The sequence below is a fragment of the Apodemus sylvaticus genome, chromosome 13 (assembly GCF_947179515.1).
Source record: "Apodemus sylvaticus chromosome 13, mApoSyl1.1, whole genome shotgun sequence".
NCBI lineage: Eukaryota > Metazoa > Chordata > Mammalia > Rodentia > Muridae > Apodemus > Apodemus sylvaticus.
This window is the reverse complement of record NC_067484.1, coordinates 27915838-27931794: the sequence shown is the minus strand read 5'-3', so window position 1 is coordinate 27931794 and position 15957 is coordinate 27915838. Positions and strand designations below refer to the sequence as shown.

The 15957-nt window shown below is 41.4% G+C and overlaps 1 protein-coding gene across 5 annotated transcripts in view; it reads left to right on the top strand.

The window, feature by feature from the left end:
- The window catches only part of Tcf4 (transcription factor 4), a 347921-nt gene that overhangs the window by 110686 nt on the left and 221278 nt on the right, over window positions 1–15957 (top strand). For all 5 annotated transcript variants that reach the window (XM_052201427.1, XM_052201430.1, XM_052201429.1 and 2 more), the window contains exons 4-5: window positions 7860–7921; window positions 11332–11428. In XM_052201427.1, the coding sequence (XP_052057387.1) occupies window positions 7860–7921; window positions 11332–11428 (159 nt within the window). The remainder of the gene's footprint in view (window positions 1–7859; window positions 7922–11331; window positions 11429–15957) is intronic.

Here is a 15957-nt window from a genome sequence, read left to right as displayed (position 1 = left end):
AAATAACATTGCCATGTATGTATATATGTATGCATGTATGTATGTATGTATGTATTTATTTAATTATTTAATAGTGATTAAAAGACATACTAACTGACGTTAACAAAGGTTAAAAGCATTGTAGTGTTTCTGGTCCAAAATAGTTATTTTCTATTCTGTGTTTTCGCTAGTATCTGCAATTTACTTTCACGCCCACGCCTTCACACACCCACACCCACGCCTTCACACTTACACACACACACACACACACACACACACCCTCCCTTCCAGTTTCAGATCAGATATGGAAGGCTCTGAGGAAGTTGGAGCTGATAGTGATGGTTTGAACCCAGAAGCCCAGGTCCCCTTTCTCTGTACTGATTTCCTCTTAGAGGGTGTGTGGTAAGTGCCACCATCTTGTCCTTTCCTTGCTTGGCTTTGGTAAGTGCTGGAGAGGTTACTCCTCAGCGCTCATCCCTGCACAGATTCCCACATCACGCCTTGCTTCTAATAGAGAGCAGCAGCAGCCATGGTTGTGCTGACATGGTCTATCAGTATTAGGAGCTCCTCAACTCTTCCCATGTCGGCACTAGTCATCAAATGTGACTTCAAATCGCTCCTCTTAGAGCTCTTATTGTGCTGGGTGCTAATGAAAATGTGCACGTCCTTAACACGGTCTTTGCTGATGAAATATTTTGAACTCTAAATTCATCTGGCACTGACGGAGAGCATATGCCATCTCAGTTTGTGTGGAGGGCTCAGCCAAGGGTTCTTCCTGGACCAGGGAATTAGTAGGAGCCACAGATGTCCTATGGAGGGTATTTCACAGTGCCTGTTGTTGCAGAAAGGTCTCAAGACAGTATAGATGCTAACCTATCTCTGAAAGATTATCTCTCTCAGAGGTATTTACCATCTTTAGCCTCTGCATGTGTTCTGACGAAGTGCAAGTTTTCAGTAGGGGATCAGTACATCTCCCTGAGAGCAGTCATTTGAGTGACTCACAGTGTCACTTTTTCTGTGATTTCAGGGTGCTCTGTGCTCTTGGGTATTGAGTGTGTTCCAGGCTCAAAGTATGGAAAGAACTATTTCCCAGCTCTACAGATAACCAACACATCCATTTGGCTCTCATCCATGTTAGGAATATACCTTCGTAACATTGGGTCTGTCTTCTTTACACAGATCTTCGGTCACCTAGCACAACCTTTGACACTCCTTCATTTATATATCGCATGAAGAAAGATGCCTTAGTTATAAGACATAAAGGGAAGATTTTAAAGCTATCTGGAGCCAAGGAGCAAACCTAATGCTGTTGGAATTCTTGCTTATGATAAAGCCTTAGAGTTTCAAGGAGAAAGTGGCATTGGTGTGGCCCTGTTATCTCGGGGCTCTCTGCTCTCTGCTCTCCTGGGCGATACTGCAGGAGTCTCAGGCCTGTTTAGCAAAAAATCCAGGAATCATAAAAGAGACTGATATCCAGAAGTCACAGTTTTCAAGTGGTTTGCAAAACTTCAGTTCTACAGACTTCAAGCAGAGGAGGCACTCACAGTAGGGATTTGGTGCTGGGAATTTGTTCAGGGGATAATACTTCCCCTAATGTTTAACAATTGTAAATTAACCATTTACCATAAAGGCCTCTCCTTAAGCTTGCAAATCCGACCATCTATCTCCCTGTAGGGGAGATCTCTTCTGATCTCTTTGTTTCCAGACACCATTAAATTTTCTGAAGTGTCCAGGCAAGGTGGCTTATGCCTTTAGTCCCAAGACTCAGGAGGCAGAGGCAAGCCAATCTGTGAGTTCAAGGCCAGCCTGGTCTACAGGACTAGTTCCAGGACAACCAGGATTACATAGAGAAACCCTTTTTAACAAAACAAAACAACACAACATTTTCAAAATTGGCCCGTGTTCTCAAGGTAGAAATGTCTTCCTGTGTCCTGGATTCCAGTTTTCCTTTGATTTTGGCTTGATGGAAGTTTCATATCTTGTCAGCTCATTAGTATTTTAAAGAAGATGTAAAAGAAAAAAAAAACCTGTGATCCATCATTTTTAGTCTTCTGTGGGTGAGTTATCCAAATATACTAGCCTGCCCTATTTCCAAGAATGGAAATCGAACTCGCTTATTTTATGGTTCACAAAAATAAGTTCAAAGAGGCCAGTGACTTATTTGGACTATGCGGATGGGCACAGCAGAGCCCCTGTTCAGATTCCAGGCTGCTCCCCAACTCCCAGCACTGTGTTTCAGGCTTTGTCCAGATTCCTTGATGGTTTCAGCCTGGTTGTCCACAAATGAGATCTCCATAGTCAAGTGTGGAAGAACAGTGAATGGAAAACCACAGAGGGTTGAAATCCTGTCCGTCACTCCTCCCGCTCATCGGCAACTGGCGGTCAAGTTCTGCTCAGGTTAACTTTTGGAATTTGCCAGCGAAGGGTCAGACATCCTAGCAGAAGTCCACAGAACTAACCAAGTGAATTGAGAGTTCCCCAGTGCCTTGATTTTCAGAGCAACCGGCACATCTGTGAAAGTTGCCAAGGCCATCCTACTTTGGATTAATATCAGAAAAAACTCGGGCAATTGAGTTCATTTTAATAGTTGAAGGTGTGATTTCTTCCATCTTCCGGTGTTTTTGTATCATTCTGCCCATGACATTGTGATCCCTTCATGCCCACAGTGAAGTGGTGCCTGGTCATTCGTACCACAAGGATGTGGCAGGATTGGACTCTTCAGCCGTCCTCATCCCAAGGGGTTTTCTTTTGTTACTGTGTTGCTTTGGTCTTTCCTTGTGTTGTCTCGTCTCATCTCTTCATCAAGATGTAAACACTTGCTATACAAAAAAATGTCTCCTTTATCACTTCCTGCTTGCTTGATTTAGTAAGGAGCTAATGAGCCCACCCTCTGTCCTGCACCGTAAGAGGAATTAAAAGGTAGTTAAGCAGGTTCCATTGCTGTAAGGTATGTATTAGATATACTCATCACAGCCAGGAATGGAGTGTGCATACATCCACAGGGTTATTTGTAGAAGAAATGTCTGTTTAATGAACTGTAATATCAAACTAGCCTCAGCAACTCCATGGTTTTTATAAGTAAAGTGGGTTGGTCCTTTGGATTCTGACCTCCTTGGGAAGACTTGAATTTTCCATCAAATTAAAACTGTTAATTTTGTTTCTTCCAAACAAATTCTATCTTTTATTCTGATTACATTAAAATATTTTTTTAAATCTTGCCAATATAATAGCTTCTAACATACCCGTGTACCTCAAGCAAACATGTGTCCTACCGTAGAATTACTACGCATTGGCTTTATTCATCCAAATGTTTGTTTAATTTATTTAATATCGAATATCATTCTCTAATGTCCTGTGGATACAGCAGTGGGTAGAAAATGTGCATTAAATACACTCACTTCATCTGAGGCACTAGAGGGAACATTCTAAGTGGTGTCAAATTGGAAAATTCATACCCCCTGGGTGCTTGTTGGGCGTACTCACTGAATCTTGATCCTGGCGTATTGTCTTACTGCTTCTGTTTCCTAACTGTTCAGTAACTTGCCAGTCTAAGCTTTACTTAGCTTAGAGGCGAGCGCACGTCTGGCTCACCTCTGTAGGCTTACTCTCTGAGAGGGGAGGAATAGTTAAACAATTTCCTCCCCATGGACTTCAGGGCACATGTGGCCAGAGATAGCTATAAAGTTTGCACAAGACTTTTTTGAAATCATCGAGGTTTGAGCAGGGTGTGGTAGCTCATGGCTTTAATCCCAACACTTGGGAGGCAGAAGCAGGTGGAATTCTGTGATCTGATGCAAGCTAGCCTGGTCTACATAGTGAATTCTATGTCAGTTAGGGCTATATAGTAAGACCTTCTCTTAAATAAATAAATAAATAAATAAATAAATAAAGGAACCCCCCTTTTGTTTTGTTTTGTAAGTATCATTAAGACTTTGTAGATGTCAGTAACTGTGCTTTATTACACAGTGCAAAGTTTGGGCACCACTTCTATGCCCAGAGAGTAATAGGAAAAAGTCATAGGGACATCAGAGGCTCTACAGTGTCTGTCAGGGGATGAGTCGCAGGCAAGCATACATCATGTGCAGGGCTCACACAAAGTGATTTTCGCAAGTACCATTGGGATGCAGTTGAGACAGGAGCATGAACTGAATGTGGAGTCAGAGCTTTTTCTTTTTCTTTTTTGTTAGTGGACTGTTCATTGTGCTTTTAAAAAGTGTGTGTGTGTGTGTGTGTGTGTGTGTGTGTGTGTATCACGCTCGCTCTCATGTTTAAATGCATGAGGTGGTCAGAAGGATATCAGATACTCTGGAATTAGAGTGACAGGCAGTAGTGAGCTTTCTGATGTGGGTTCTGGGAGTCCTCTGGTGGAGCAGCGTGTGAGGTACCCCACGGAGGAGGTAGGTACCCCACGGAGGAGGTGGTGCCCAGTGCTGTGGGAGGGATTTGTCTTCTGTTTCTAGCTGCATAGTCTTGCTGGTCCGTCTCACACTCTGTGCTGTGCATGAAAAGGACCTGGGGACCTTGTGACAAACATGGTTGCCTTTGCCTCACTGAAGAGCTCCAGGCTCAGTAGTGCTTGTGATGCAGCCTAAGAAGATGGCTTTGAAGTGAGCATGCCAAATGATTCAGATGGAGGTGGGTGGACATGGACATGGAGATGAGATGCTGTGGACTAGGCATTGCGGAAATGTTCACGTAACTAGCGGGTCTGATGAAGCTCGGGGCAGAGAAGATGTAAACAGATGCACGGAGGCAGCATGTTTACCTGAATTGTGAATTGCCACAACCAACTTTCTTTTTGCTGTAGATGAATGCAGACCTGTTTATATAGATTCTCCCCCACCCCACGATCAAATACAATTACGATTCATCGGGCGGTCCTGTGTATTGAGTTTGGGAGAGCTGGTGATTTGTCTGCATCCTTTAGGACTGCTCAGCCAAGGGAGGGAAGATCCTGTTCAAAAGAGAGCTGTAAAAGAGCGGAAACTGAACGGAAGGCAGGCAGCACGAGGTCCGGAAGTGAGAAAGACAGGAAGGATGGGAAAAAGAGCAGTCGGAGCTGATTGGGTGGGGAGCTCTCTGTGAAGGAACACAGCCAGTATTTAACCTGTTTTGAAAAAGCTCAACTTCCAGCATTTTTTAATTAGTGGCTTGCTCACTTTTGAAATTGCCCAGTTGGGAATACTCAAGTTTTGATGTGTTTTATCTGCCTGCTAATTAGCAGTCTGCCGGGTTGACCATCACTCCCCCTACCCCCTTTAACGATACACATAAAGGCCTGCTGAACCAGGGCAACTCAAGTCTGGGTTCAAAGTCACAGACATGCTGTATTGAGGAAAGACTTCTTAGTTGTAAGTCAAATTCTACCACATCTCTTTCTCTAACTTCTCCTCTTTCTTCCCTGGCCTGCCGTGGCTGCACCTCCGTACAGTCTGTACATGGGAGGTGGTGGCCAGAATATTCATTTGTGACTGTAGCAAGCTGCTCTGTGTCTTTGTAGGAAGCTTAGAAGTATTCCTGACCTCCAGACCAACCTGTGATAACCAAAAACGCCCATGGAACTTGCCGATGTCCTTTGGTGGCAAAATTGTTCTCAATGGAGATTCTTTGGCAGAGCTGTATGGTCGGTCCACTTGGCCCTTGCCGGGCTAATATGTTCAAAATTCTTCCCCACACTGTAATTGAAAGATAGACAGGTCCAAATAATATGGAGTTTATGGCAGATAGAGAAAATCAAATCTATTCCTTTCTTGTCTTTGGGGGCAAATTTCAGCACAGGGTCTCCCATTAATCCAAGTTGGCTGGTTTTTTGTTTGTTTGGTTTGGTTTTTTGTTGTTGTTGTTGTTGTTATTGTTGTTGTTTTTTCAAGTCAGGTTGTACCAACTAAATGTTTGGAAATCTGCAGTGAATGAGGAGGTTTCCTTTTGTTGTATTTCCCTCCTAAAAATATTTGTGTTTTATTTACCAATGAAGAGACCCATGCACGATACGGAATTCACTCATATGAGAATCCCCGAGGCTGTAAGCTGCTTCTCCGTGACCTACAGCTTGGCTAGGGCAGCACACAGGCTTGTTCACCAGGTTCGGGAAGGTTTTACGCCATGTTTGCAGGCTCCGTGCAGTCTCCTGAGCTTTCCTCGGTGCCTTCAGCTTGCTGTGCACTGAGTCTGACTGTCCACTGGGGACCTCTACCTGCAGTTTCTTGTTTTCTGGAATACCAACCAAGAGGAATTGAAAAATTATGGTTAAGAGAGAGAAAAGGCGGGGGTGGGGAGGAGGGGAAAAGGAGAGAAAGAGAGTGGGGCCAGGATGCTAGGGACACAGAGAGATAGAGGGAGGTTGGAGATTCAAGTTTATTAGCAGAAAGTTAGTTGCTGTTACTATCCCGTCTCTTAAGATATCCTGTAACACCATGTGCTCCTCTGTACCCAAAAATAAGCCAATTAATTATACTGTGATCCTTTCTGCTGATAATAAACTAGCAGTGATAACAGGAATGTCAGTAGACCATTATGAGAATAAACAGGATCAGGGAGATGTGAGGAGAGTCAATACATGGGATTATGTCTCCTGAATCAGAGCTTCACACCCTCCTCCGATTCTGTCAGAGGATGTTTGTGATGGCATCCTGTCATCAACCATTACACACACACACACACACACACACACACACACACCACGGGGAAAGTTTTCATGCTCGTAATGAGCCTTTTATCAAAAATCTCAAGGCTGTCCCCAAATACAGCACGATCCTTAGAACACCAAAATGTTTTAAGCAGTTGGAATGATAACTTCTGGCCCTGCCTGGTTCTCCTCAGGAGTGTGGCCCACAATACCCCTGATGGACCACTTCTTACCCTAGCCGGCATTAGAACTTTGTGGGAAGGCAACAATACCTTGTCGTCTCTTCAGGTATTATTTATGAAAATAAAGTATTGTCTTATAATCCAATAGCAATTTTAATTTCCACATAATAGGTGCCAGAATGATAATTTACCCTGTAGTGGAAGGCCATACATCAAAGACTATTTGGGCAGCAAAAACTAATCGTTAAGGATTAACAAGGAAATAGGACACAAAGTTGGATGGGTAAAGGAGAGAGGTAGATGTGTACACAGTCGTGGAAAGGGTGAATACAATCAAATGCATTCTATCAAATTCTGAGTGCTGCTGTTGCTGCTGCTAACAATGACGATGATGATGGTGGTGGTCTAGGCTATATGGAAAATCTGGGGATTTTGTTTTGCTTGGGTTTTTTTTTGTTTGTTTTTTGTTTTTTGTTTTTTGTTTTTGTTTTTTGTTTTTTGTTTTTTTTTTGGTTTTGTTAGAAACAGAAGGTGTTTCCACAACCTTTACAAAAGCCCAAATATCTCCACACTGTGCTGGTGGGAACAAACTACTAAGTTCCCTCGTTCTGTTGTCTGCTGTAATAAACTTGGCTAGAGAACAAACAGTCTCCAGTCGTGTTCTGGCAGCGATGCTGAACGTGTCAGTGTGGGTATTCACTTCAGCTTGACTTTACTCTCGGATTAAAATTGTGTTCCTGTACTTTTAAGTTTGTTTTTGTCCAAAAGATTTTAATAAAACTTTAAGCCCAGTTTCCCGTCTTTCACAAAGGAGGCCCTCAAATTCTGTGGAGGCTAGAAGCAATTTTTATGTGCATACCTCTGGCTCCTGAGGGTCCAGTCCACTTCTGCTGTGAATTTAAATTAGTTAATTTAAGTCGATGGGTCAGGAGCCACTGTCATCATGGTAGCCCTGTGCCTGGTTCTTAATTAAAGGCAACAGGAGATTAATTTGAAACATTAATTTAAAAGTGCGTATACAAAAAGAAAGAATTATTGCAAGAAAGCCTAAAGAACCTCTCTCTTGTCCCTAGATGTAGAAGACAGAAGTAGCTCAGGGTCCTGGGGGACTGGAGGCCATCCGAGCCCATCCAGGGTAAGTATATCTAATCTTTTCTCCCTGCGAGCAGACATGGTGCATATGTAAACTAACTAAGCATCTCACGTGCATCATGAATGCACATACAAGGGTGCATGCTTAAGCGCACATACGCATATGCACACACATCCACACATATCCGCACACACGCACCCGCAGGCAAGCACACACAAACCTACACCCAGGTTTCTATGCATCATCAGTTTAATGAGAGCCAGCTTTCTGGGACTCTTTGCTTTCATTGGTTACCACACCTGAGTTTACACCTGTTGCTTTGGTGCTAACCTGAAGAGAAACCTTTTCTCAAACTCGGGTGCCTTGACCTTTGCCAGTCTGTGGTCAAGTCTGACAGAATGTCATTTGTTGCATTCAGACCAAGTTTATTTAGATAAATCATTATTTGTCCATTACACGTTGGCATGAATACTCCCAAGTAACACATTGACGTTCTAGCTATTAGTACGATTTACACAGTAAGCGTGCGCCATTTTTATTTTATGGCCATGCTATTGCTCCACCAGTCAGACCATTGCATATGACACATCTCTAATGCAATTCTTTTAAGGTCCCCTGTGCCCAGAGCAGGTTTCACAATACACATAGAATGTCTCCGGTTAGAAGTGGACCTAGCATGTTAAAATGAACGTCCCTCTTCTTCTAGAGCTGGCGCAGCCGGCTGGGAGGGGACATTGTAATGCAAGTGTTCCCATCCCTTTGCACTGTCGCTGGAGGCAGAGGTGGCCCACCAAGCTGCCCCCAAGGCTATTTTAGCCAGTCATACTTAACACTTTGCACCTGTCCTCAGCCCCGGGAGCCCCACGCTGGTCTTCAGTGTGTGGTAGGATCCCTAAGCCGACAAGGAACTCTTTTGAGCCCGGGAGCAGCTGCCCCGCTTGACATTCTAATGCATTATATGGATGGGTTGAGGAAATCTTTCCCCCTCCTCAAGTTACAGCCTGCACTTGCACAAATAAATCCAATCCCTTGACAGCAAGCGGGGATGGCAGAACGTCTCTCCATGTCATGGTTCTGTGTTCTCAGGCTGCCTTAGCCTCTTCTCCCTATAGACAGTTGAACATGCTTTGGACAGCCCTGTAAATACTGAGCTCAGTTCTTGTAGTAATGTCTCACTGTGGATTTCCTACCATTGGGCTACTTTTAAAATTTAAAATGTCTTACAGTGTGTATCTAGTCTACTATATAGCATGCTTTCAGTTGAATTTTGTCAAGCAAAACCCATTTAGAGTCTTGCTGACTTACTTTTAAGCTTACTTTCCAGAAACTGTGAATTTTTTTTTTTTTTTTTTTGTTATTGAGATAAAAGGCCCGTGAGATGGCTCAGCGGGCAAAGGCACTCGCTTACCGCCATGTTTGACAACTTGATCCCTGGGACCTACAGGGTAGAGCGAGAAGAGAACTGACTCTAAGTCATCCTTTGATTTGCATAGGCTGCGGCACATATGTATGACATGGCCACCCACAACACACATTAAGAAAAAGTATAATTAAGAGAAAAGAAGTACCTTGTTAGGACCAGGGAAATAGATCAATCGGCAGCGTTTACATATAATCATTAAGGCCTAAGGTTTTGGTTTATATTTGTTTTTTGTTTTTTTGTTTTCCCATAGTGTGTTGTTAAGAAAAAAACAATCCAGGTATGGTAGCATGTACTTAAAATCCCAGCACCAGGGGCCCGCTGGCTAGTTAGGCTAACCCAATCTGTACATTTGATACCTGGCTTTGACTTCTGGCTTCGGAACATGTACCACCCATGCAAGCAAATACATCCACACGAGTACACACACACACACACACACACACACACACACACACACACACACGAATATATCAGTATATCTAACACTTATGCAGTGGATGATTTGAATAAATATATTGTAAGTCACGTCTCCCCAATCCAGGGAGTTTCACAGGACAGATGTTTGTAGCCCCGTATAGGGGGACTTTGCTGTGTCTCTCTTCTCATCTTCAGTGGTCCCATCATTTTCTCCACTGTGCCAGCATATTAAGTTGGATGATCCATTTTAAGTTTGTAGTCCACTGTCTATGATGAAGACATTTCATAGATAATAACAAGCAGTATACAATGCCTGGGCGGGTCTTTAACATATGACATCTAGTTACAAATTAACGTCCTAGTGGGATGGCAGCAGCATCCGGGTTAATTTATACATGAAGCAAGGCAAGAGAGAAGAGTGTTTGTCCTGAAGGTCTTGATCCTTCCATAGTGAGGTGATCAGATTGGTGTTGTTCTCACGGCCTCCATCTTTGATGTGTGGGCAGACTCAGCCCTTTGGCTAGCATACCAACAGAGGCCTCTGGGTCAAGTTGGCTTAGACCTTATGGACAGTTCAACCAGCTGATCCTCCCCCATCCCCCATCCCACCTTTCCATTTTCTGATCACTGTATGCCCTTTAATAGGCTGATATTTTAATCAAATAACACATTGGTTTTTTAACTCTTTCTTACATGGCATTGGATTTCGCCATTGAACTTAAGTGATTGGAAAGCTTAACAACAATATATTAATAAATATATACTTTAAATTCTTGAGGTGAGGGGAACAATATTAAAGTGAAACATTTCTTCAAAAAGCAATTCTTAAAATTGCTTTTGTGCGGCATATTTTGTTTACCTGCACAAATACTGATTTATGTGGAAGGTTTAATCATTATTGTGTATGAGTGTGTATATACAGTGCATTCACATGTCACTGCCCATGTGGTGAAGTCAGAAAACAGCATCGTAGGTTTATTTCTTTGGGTCCTGCAGGTTTGAACTAGGTCTTCCTGTAAGTATAGCAGGCACCTCTGTGTAGTCTCACAGGCCTTGTAATACAGCTTTGATGTTCATTCCTAGTTCAAGTATGATATTTTTCACATTTGTATGTGTTAATTACTAATATAATGAGCCATTCATTTTGCAGCTGCAACAGTAGCTAAAATAAAACACTGAAACTGTAATATTGTAAGCTAAATGTTGCTTAAACAGCTCCATATTGCTTTTACAAGAGGCCAATCACTGCAGGCCATGAATCAGCTCTGCCTGCTTTGACGTAGGTTAGGTTTTGACAAAGAATAATTTTTATTATATGCAGTTTACTTCATAAGTGATGTTTTTGATGTAGTATTTCATTTAGTCACATCAAAAATTTCATGCAATATCTTTGTATCACTATTTCACAGCTAACATGATGGGAAAGATTTGAATTCTGTAGATTGAGTTCTCTCTAACTTATTCTTCTTAAGAAGGTTCTGGTTCCTACAGTGAGATTTCACAGGGTATATGATAACCAACCCCAATTTCTTTCGGTAGGAGAGGTTTCAGTATTGAGATGTGTTTATGTGTGTATTTTTAAATGTGACTTACTTTGTCGTTTTATTTACAGAACTATGGAGATGGGACTCCCTATGACCACATGACTAGCAGGGATCTTGGGTCACATGACAATCTCTCTCCACCTTTTGTCAATTCCAGAATACAAAGTAAGAAATGCTTTATATCAACATATACTTTTGGAAAGCTTATGTTTTGCCAATGGAAGATAAATATGCCTCAGATAAACATTCAGTCTTTAAGAGCAGGGATAATAAGTCAGTTTACTCTAGTATTCCTAAAGGATAGAAATACCACTCATAAATAATTAACAATAAAGTGGCTGTGAATGTTGGTTAATAGAACAGAAAGTATCAAGCTTTTGACAATACAATGTATCTGTGCATACTTTTGTCTTTCTTAGACATGAAGTATTTTTTAACAGTAAGTACTTTCCTCAGGACACAGTGAGGAATATTTGTGATAAAATATTTGGCTTTGCGAGTGTAACAAAGACTGTATACAGTCAGAGTAACTCCTCCTTCAAGGTTAATTGTACATTCTGGTTGTGTTTTTTTTTTTTGCCAGGGCGGGGACTTAGTGCTGCCGATTAGCTAGACCTAATTCTATTCACTTTGCAAAAGCTGTCTAGCTGCCTGTAGTTAGAGTCTGTCTGCAGATGTTGGCTGAGCCCTATCCCCTGGCTTCCTGAGTGAGCGGGCATATTCCTCTGCCTTTGACTCTTCAGTCTGGATGTTTGCTTAACAGCAGTAACCCTAGCAATGAAAGGATTATCCATAATGGCTTAAAAGGTCCCAGTGGCCAGCTCCTTCCTTTTGATTGGAGACAATGATCTTTGTTCTAGTAAATGTGAGTTCTTCACAATATTAGGAAGTCTCTCAGACTAGCCAAATGCTATTGCAAATCTATCAATAAATGAAGTTCAATTTCATGGACACAAGCTGTTGGACCATTCTCAAAGGAAAATACTGAGCAATAATTATGTCCTTCTGAAACTGTAATTGCAAATGCGTTTCAAAAGTGTCCTGAGTTTGGAAGCTATGCCAGTTACTTAAGGTGTTGATGGTCCTTTAATCTCAGGTTTTTTTTTTAATTGCCATCCAATCAGCTATTTAACACAAAGTTGTTTTTAATGGATAACATCTAGCTTATTCCTTTGAGTGTCTTCTCTGAGTACCACTGAATGCTATGTGATCTGGGCGCTTGTTATTGGTAGCTTCTTTTTGACTTCCTAAATGGTGAAGTTGATTCTGAGGTCTTAATTTTTAACTAAAGCAGGAGTCCCTAACTCTTTTTAATTATTGGTGAAAAATAAATCAAGCCTTAGATAATTCAAGATGTGTGGAAACTTGTGACAGGGGATTTGGTAATTTGGATTTTATAGGCAAGTTTCAAGTCTTTGGTGTCAATAGTCGTGATTTTAAGATTGCTGTTTTTGTTTCTCTGTTCATTTTTTTTTTTATCTGACTGCATATGATAAAGTCAATGATAAAGTTAAGGCAGTTTGAGACGTAATATGAAAAGAATATACAAACTTCATTTAGAAAAGTCCAAATTTATTCTCTGATGAGCTAAAAAGTTACCTAAAATACATAAGCTACTCCTGTTTAGAAATTTGGTGTGTACGTGAGCAGGTTTAAAGAACAGTCTGATGGGTTCATGTTTTAGAACATAGCCAGGCATGTGATTTATTCAAATAGTGGCTATTCTCCATATTTCTTCATGGACAGATACTTCTCCAAACTAGTTTTTTTTTTTTAATATCCAAATTATTTAAATATAAGTGGGCTGACACTGTAGACATGGTTCTTTTTGCCTGGTCATTGTTTAAGCTGAAAACCCATGTCAGCGTCTCTCTTTCATCTGCCTGCCGTCCTTCCCATTACAATCCCAGTCGTGGAGGCCAGTACAGTCCTGCATTGTGCTGGGAACCGCTGCTGTGGGGGCGAGGCTCCTGCCCACTGTTCAGTGCAAAGGCTCCTCTGTTAGATAAGCTGTCTGGTCTAAGGCATGGCTCTTTCTTGTTACAAACTGCTACATTTTCCACCTCAAGCAGATTTCTGCACAGAAACGAATTGTGCTTGGGCTAAATGGTTTATCTGACATTAACGGGGCAGTGTCAGACTCGGGTCAAGAAAGTCACCCTAAGAGCGAGAGGTCACTGTGCAGTGTGCAAAAGGACACACAGAGAGAGAAATGCATGAAAACGTGTGCGAGATGCCTTACATTTTTAGTTTAGAGAAGAATTGGAAGGTATTTTTTAAAGAACCGAGGGTGCTGGTGCCTTTACCACTCTCCGCTCCCTCTAATTTGCTGCACCCAGATGCTCTCTTGATTGGCTTGGGCAGCTCAGGATCCAACTCTGTGAACAAAGATCTTCTTTGAGTTTGCCCAGGGTGCTGAAAGTGCTTCTTACAACCAGCCCTTGGGGTGTTATGCTTTTTATTTTAAAGAAAAACAACATGATTTCCAAAATATTAAAGACAAGCAGTTTATAAACAGAGATAAAGTAAGAGCCCTTGCTATCCACCAGGCTGAACTCTTCTTAGAAGACAGTCATGTTGAATCCTGAATGTTCCTTGGGTTTGACCTATATTCGAATGTGGCACACTTGTGGACATTTTCCTCATCTAAAAGAAGCGCTCTCACTCGACTGAAATCTCTGGGCGGTAGTCCACTCCTGAATCGTTAACTGGTTTCCATTAAAACTACAAAAGATTTCTTTATATTTCAAAGACTTTATTCTGCCATGACACATTAGGGTAAAAGCTATAGCATTGGAAATAAATCAGCCACTTTATTGGAGCAGATTCTCTATTGTCAAATCAATCAAGTCTGTGACTGAATTAGGCGTCTGCTACTGAAATAAGCGACACTAATTTTACGGGAAAGAGTTATTAACTGCAGATGACCTGATTCCTTTAAAAAAAAAACTGTTTACTTATGAAGTTTGATTTTATTTCAAAGAAAGGAAAAAGTACTGGATGCATTCTCTTCTCTCTCTCTCTCTTTTTTTTTAAATACAGTGTTATGATCTGGTTTCTTAAGGCAATACACTATTTTAGTGACAGGATACAAATACTTGTTAACATGTTTGCCCATAAACTTCAACAAAGTCTTTGTTTTTTTTAATACAATTTTAAATGTTTAGAATTCATATAAATGATCTTTTACAAATGCCATAATTTTTGTAAGAAAATAAAATTTCTTCGTGGTACCAGAATAACACAACTCCCTCTGTTCTGTGCCTTTCTCTTAAAATTTCTGTGCCAAACAAGATATAACCGATAAGAATTAAAGTGACCTTATCAGTCTTTTCCTTTAGAAATCAATTTGTTAATCTGAAACTAATGCCCTATCTCATGCTTGTGACATTCCCAGTGTAAATATAGATGAGCACAGGTTTGGATATACACAAGAACCCGTATTCGAGCATGTGAGCCTGTTACATTAGGAGAACTAATGACCTGCCTTGGCCACAGGTTGTCTCTTGGAAAGACCTTCTTGTCTAGTTGTGGTTGTGGTACATACGGCTTCATTAGATGATGCTCTATAAACCCGGCAAAGGACATATAACTAGTCAAGACACTGACTTCTGATAAAAAGTGGCCTTTTGTGTTTGTTTTGCTATGGAGACAGGCTCTGAGTGATGGAGATGGTAGGACACAGACCAATTAACACCTTCTCTCATTTGTTGTTTTTCTGTTGACTAACTTCTTGCCTTCCTTGAGGAAAGAATAACCTACTTGCCTTACATGTGGTCCAGTGTACTGATTTGTATATAGAGGCGACAAGCCACGTTAATGTAATCTTTATCTCTTATATTTATGAACCAGCATACTTAAACCTTCACAGGCTATCAGTTGGCTAACTTTTGGAACATGCTAATAGGACAGAGTTTAGTCTGTTGTCTTTAAGATTATTTACCTGGTCTAGAATTGTATGAAAATCTCGGTAAGAAACATACACAAAGAATATAGATATTTTCAGAAGTAATCTGTTTTTAAAATTTTGTTTTGGCCTATATTAATACAATAAATTTGGTTTTGTCAGGCATTAACCTTTTTGTAAGTTACCGTCTGAGTTGTTTTTAATGGCAGCCTGTATATTTTTTTGGCTGAAACTCTTTGATCTAAGGACTGACCGGAGCATGCATTTTCCTTCTATTGTTCCAGAGTCTCAGTTAGAAACCACATTGTTGGAGGATGAGCGAGCCTGTTGCCCTGTGAGCTTAGGTTCATGAATTGGAGAGAGGGGGCGGCGAAAAGTGATACATTTTAACAGTTGCCTGGTAGCTTCCCGGTCAGCTGCTGCAGTTTTCGCGTGCTCCAGTGTGAGTGGTTGGGTTTCCTAGCTGTGGTATTTGTGTCTAGTCCTTAGTCAGACTGCACCAGGCCAGTGAATAATTCACCACCAAAGTCACTGTTTTTAAACTAGCTCAGCGGAACATTTTACTGTGGGATTAGATGGAGGATTCTGGGAAGAACTGAAGAAAGCTGTTGGCTTATGGGATGACCTTTGAGTCTCATCTGGGTTAGCCGTTGGTATTTTGATTTGGTTACTGTGGTCGTATTGTGACAGCTGCTGGCTCATTATAATTCGGTTCCACTGCTCTGTTTGCCTAGCAGGAATATTTAGGTTTGTATTACTTCGGAGTGTTTATGACTACCGTGAGCTT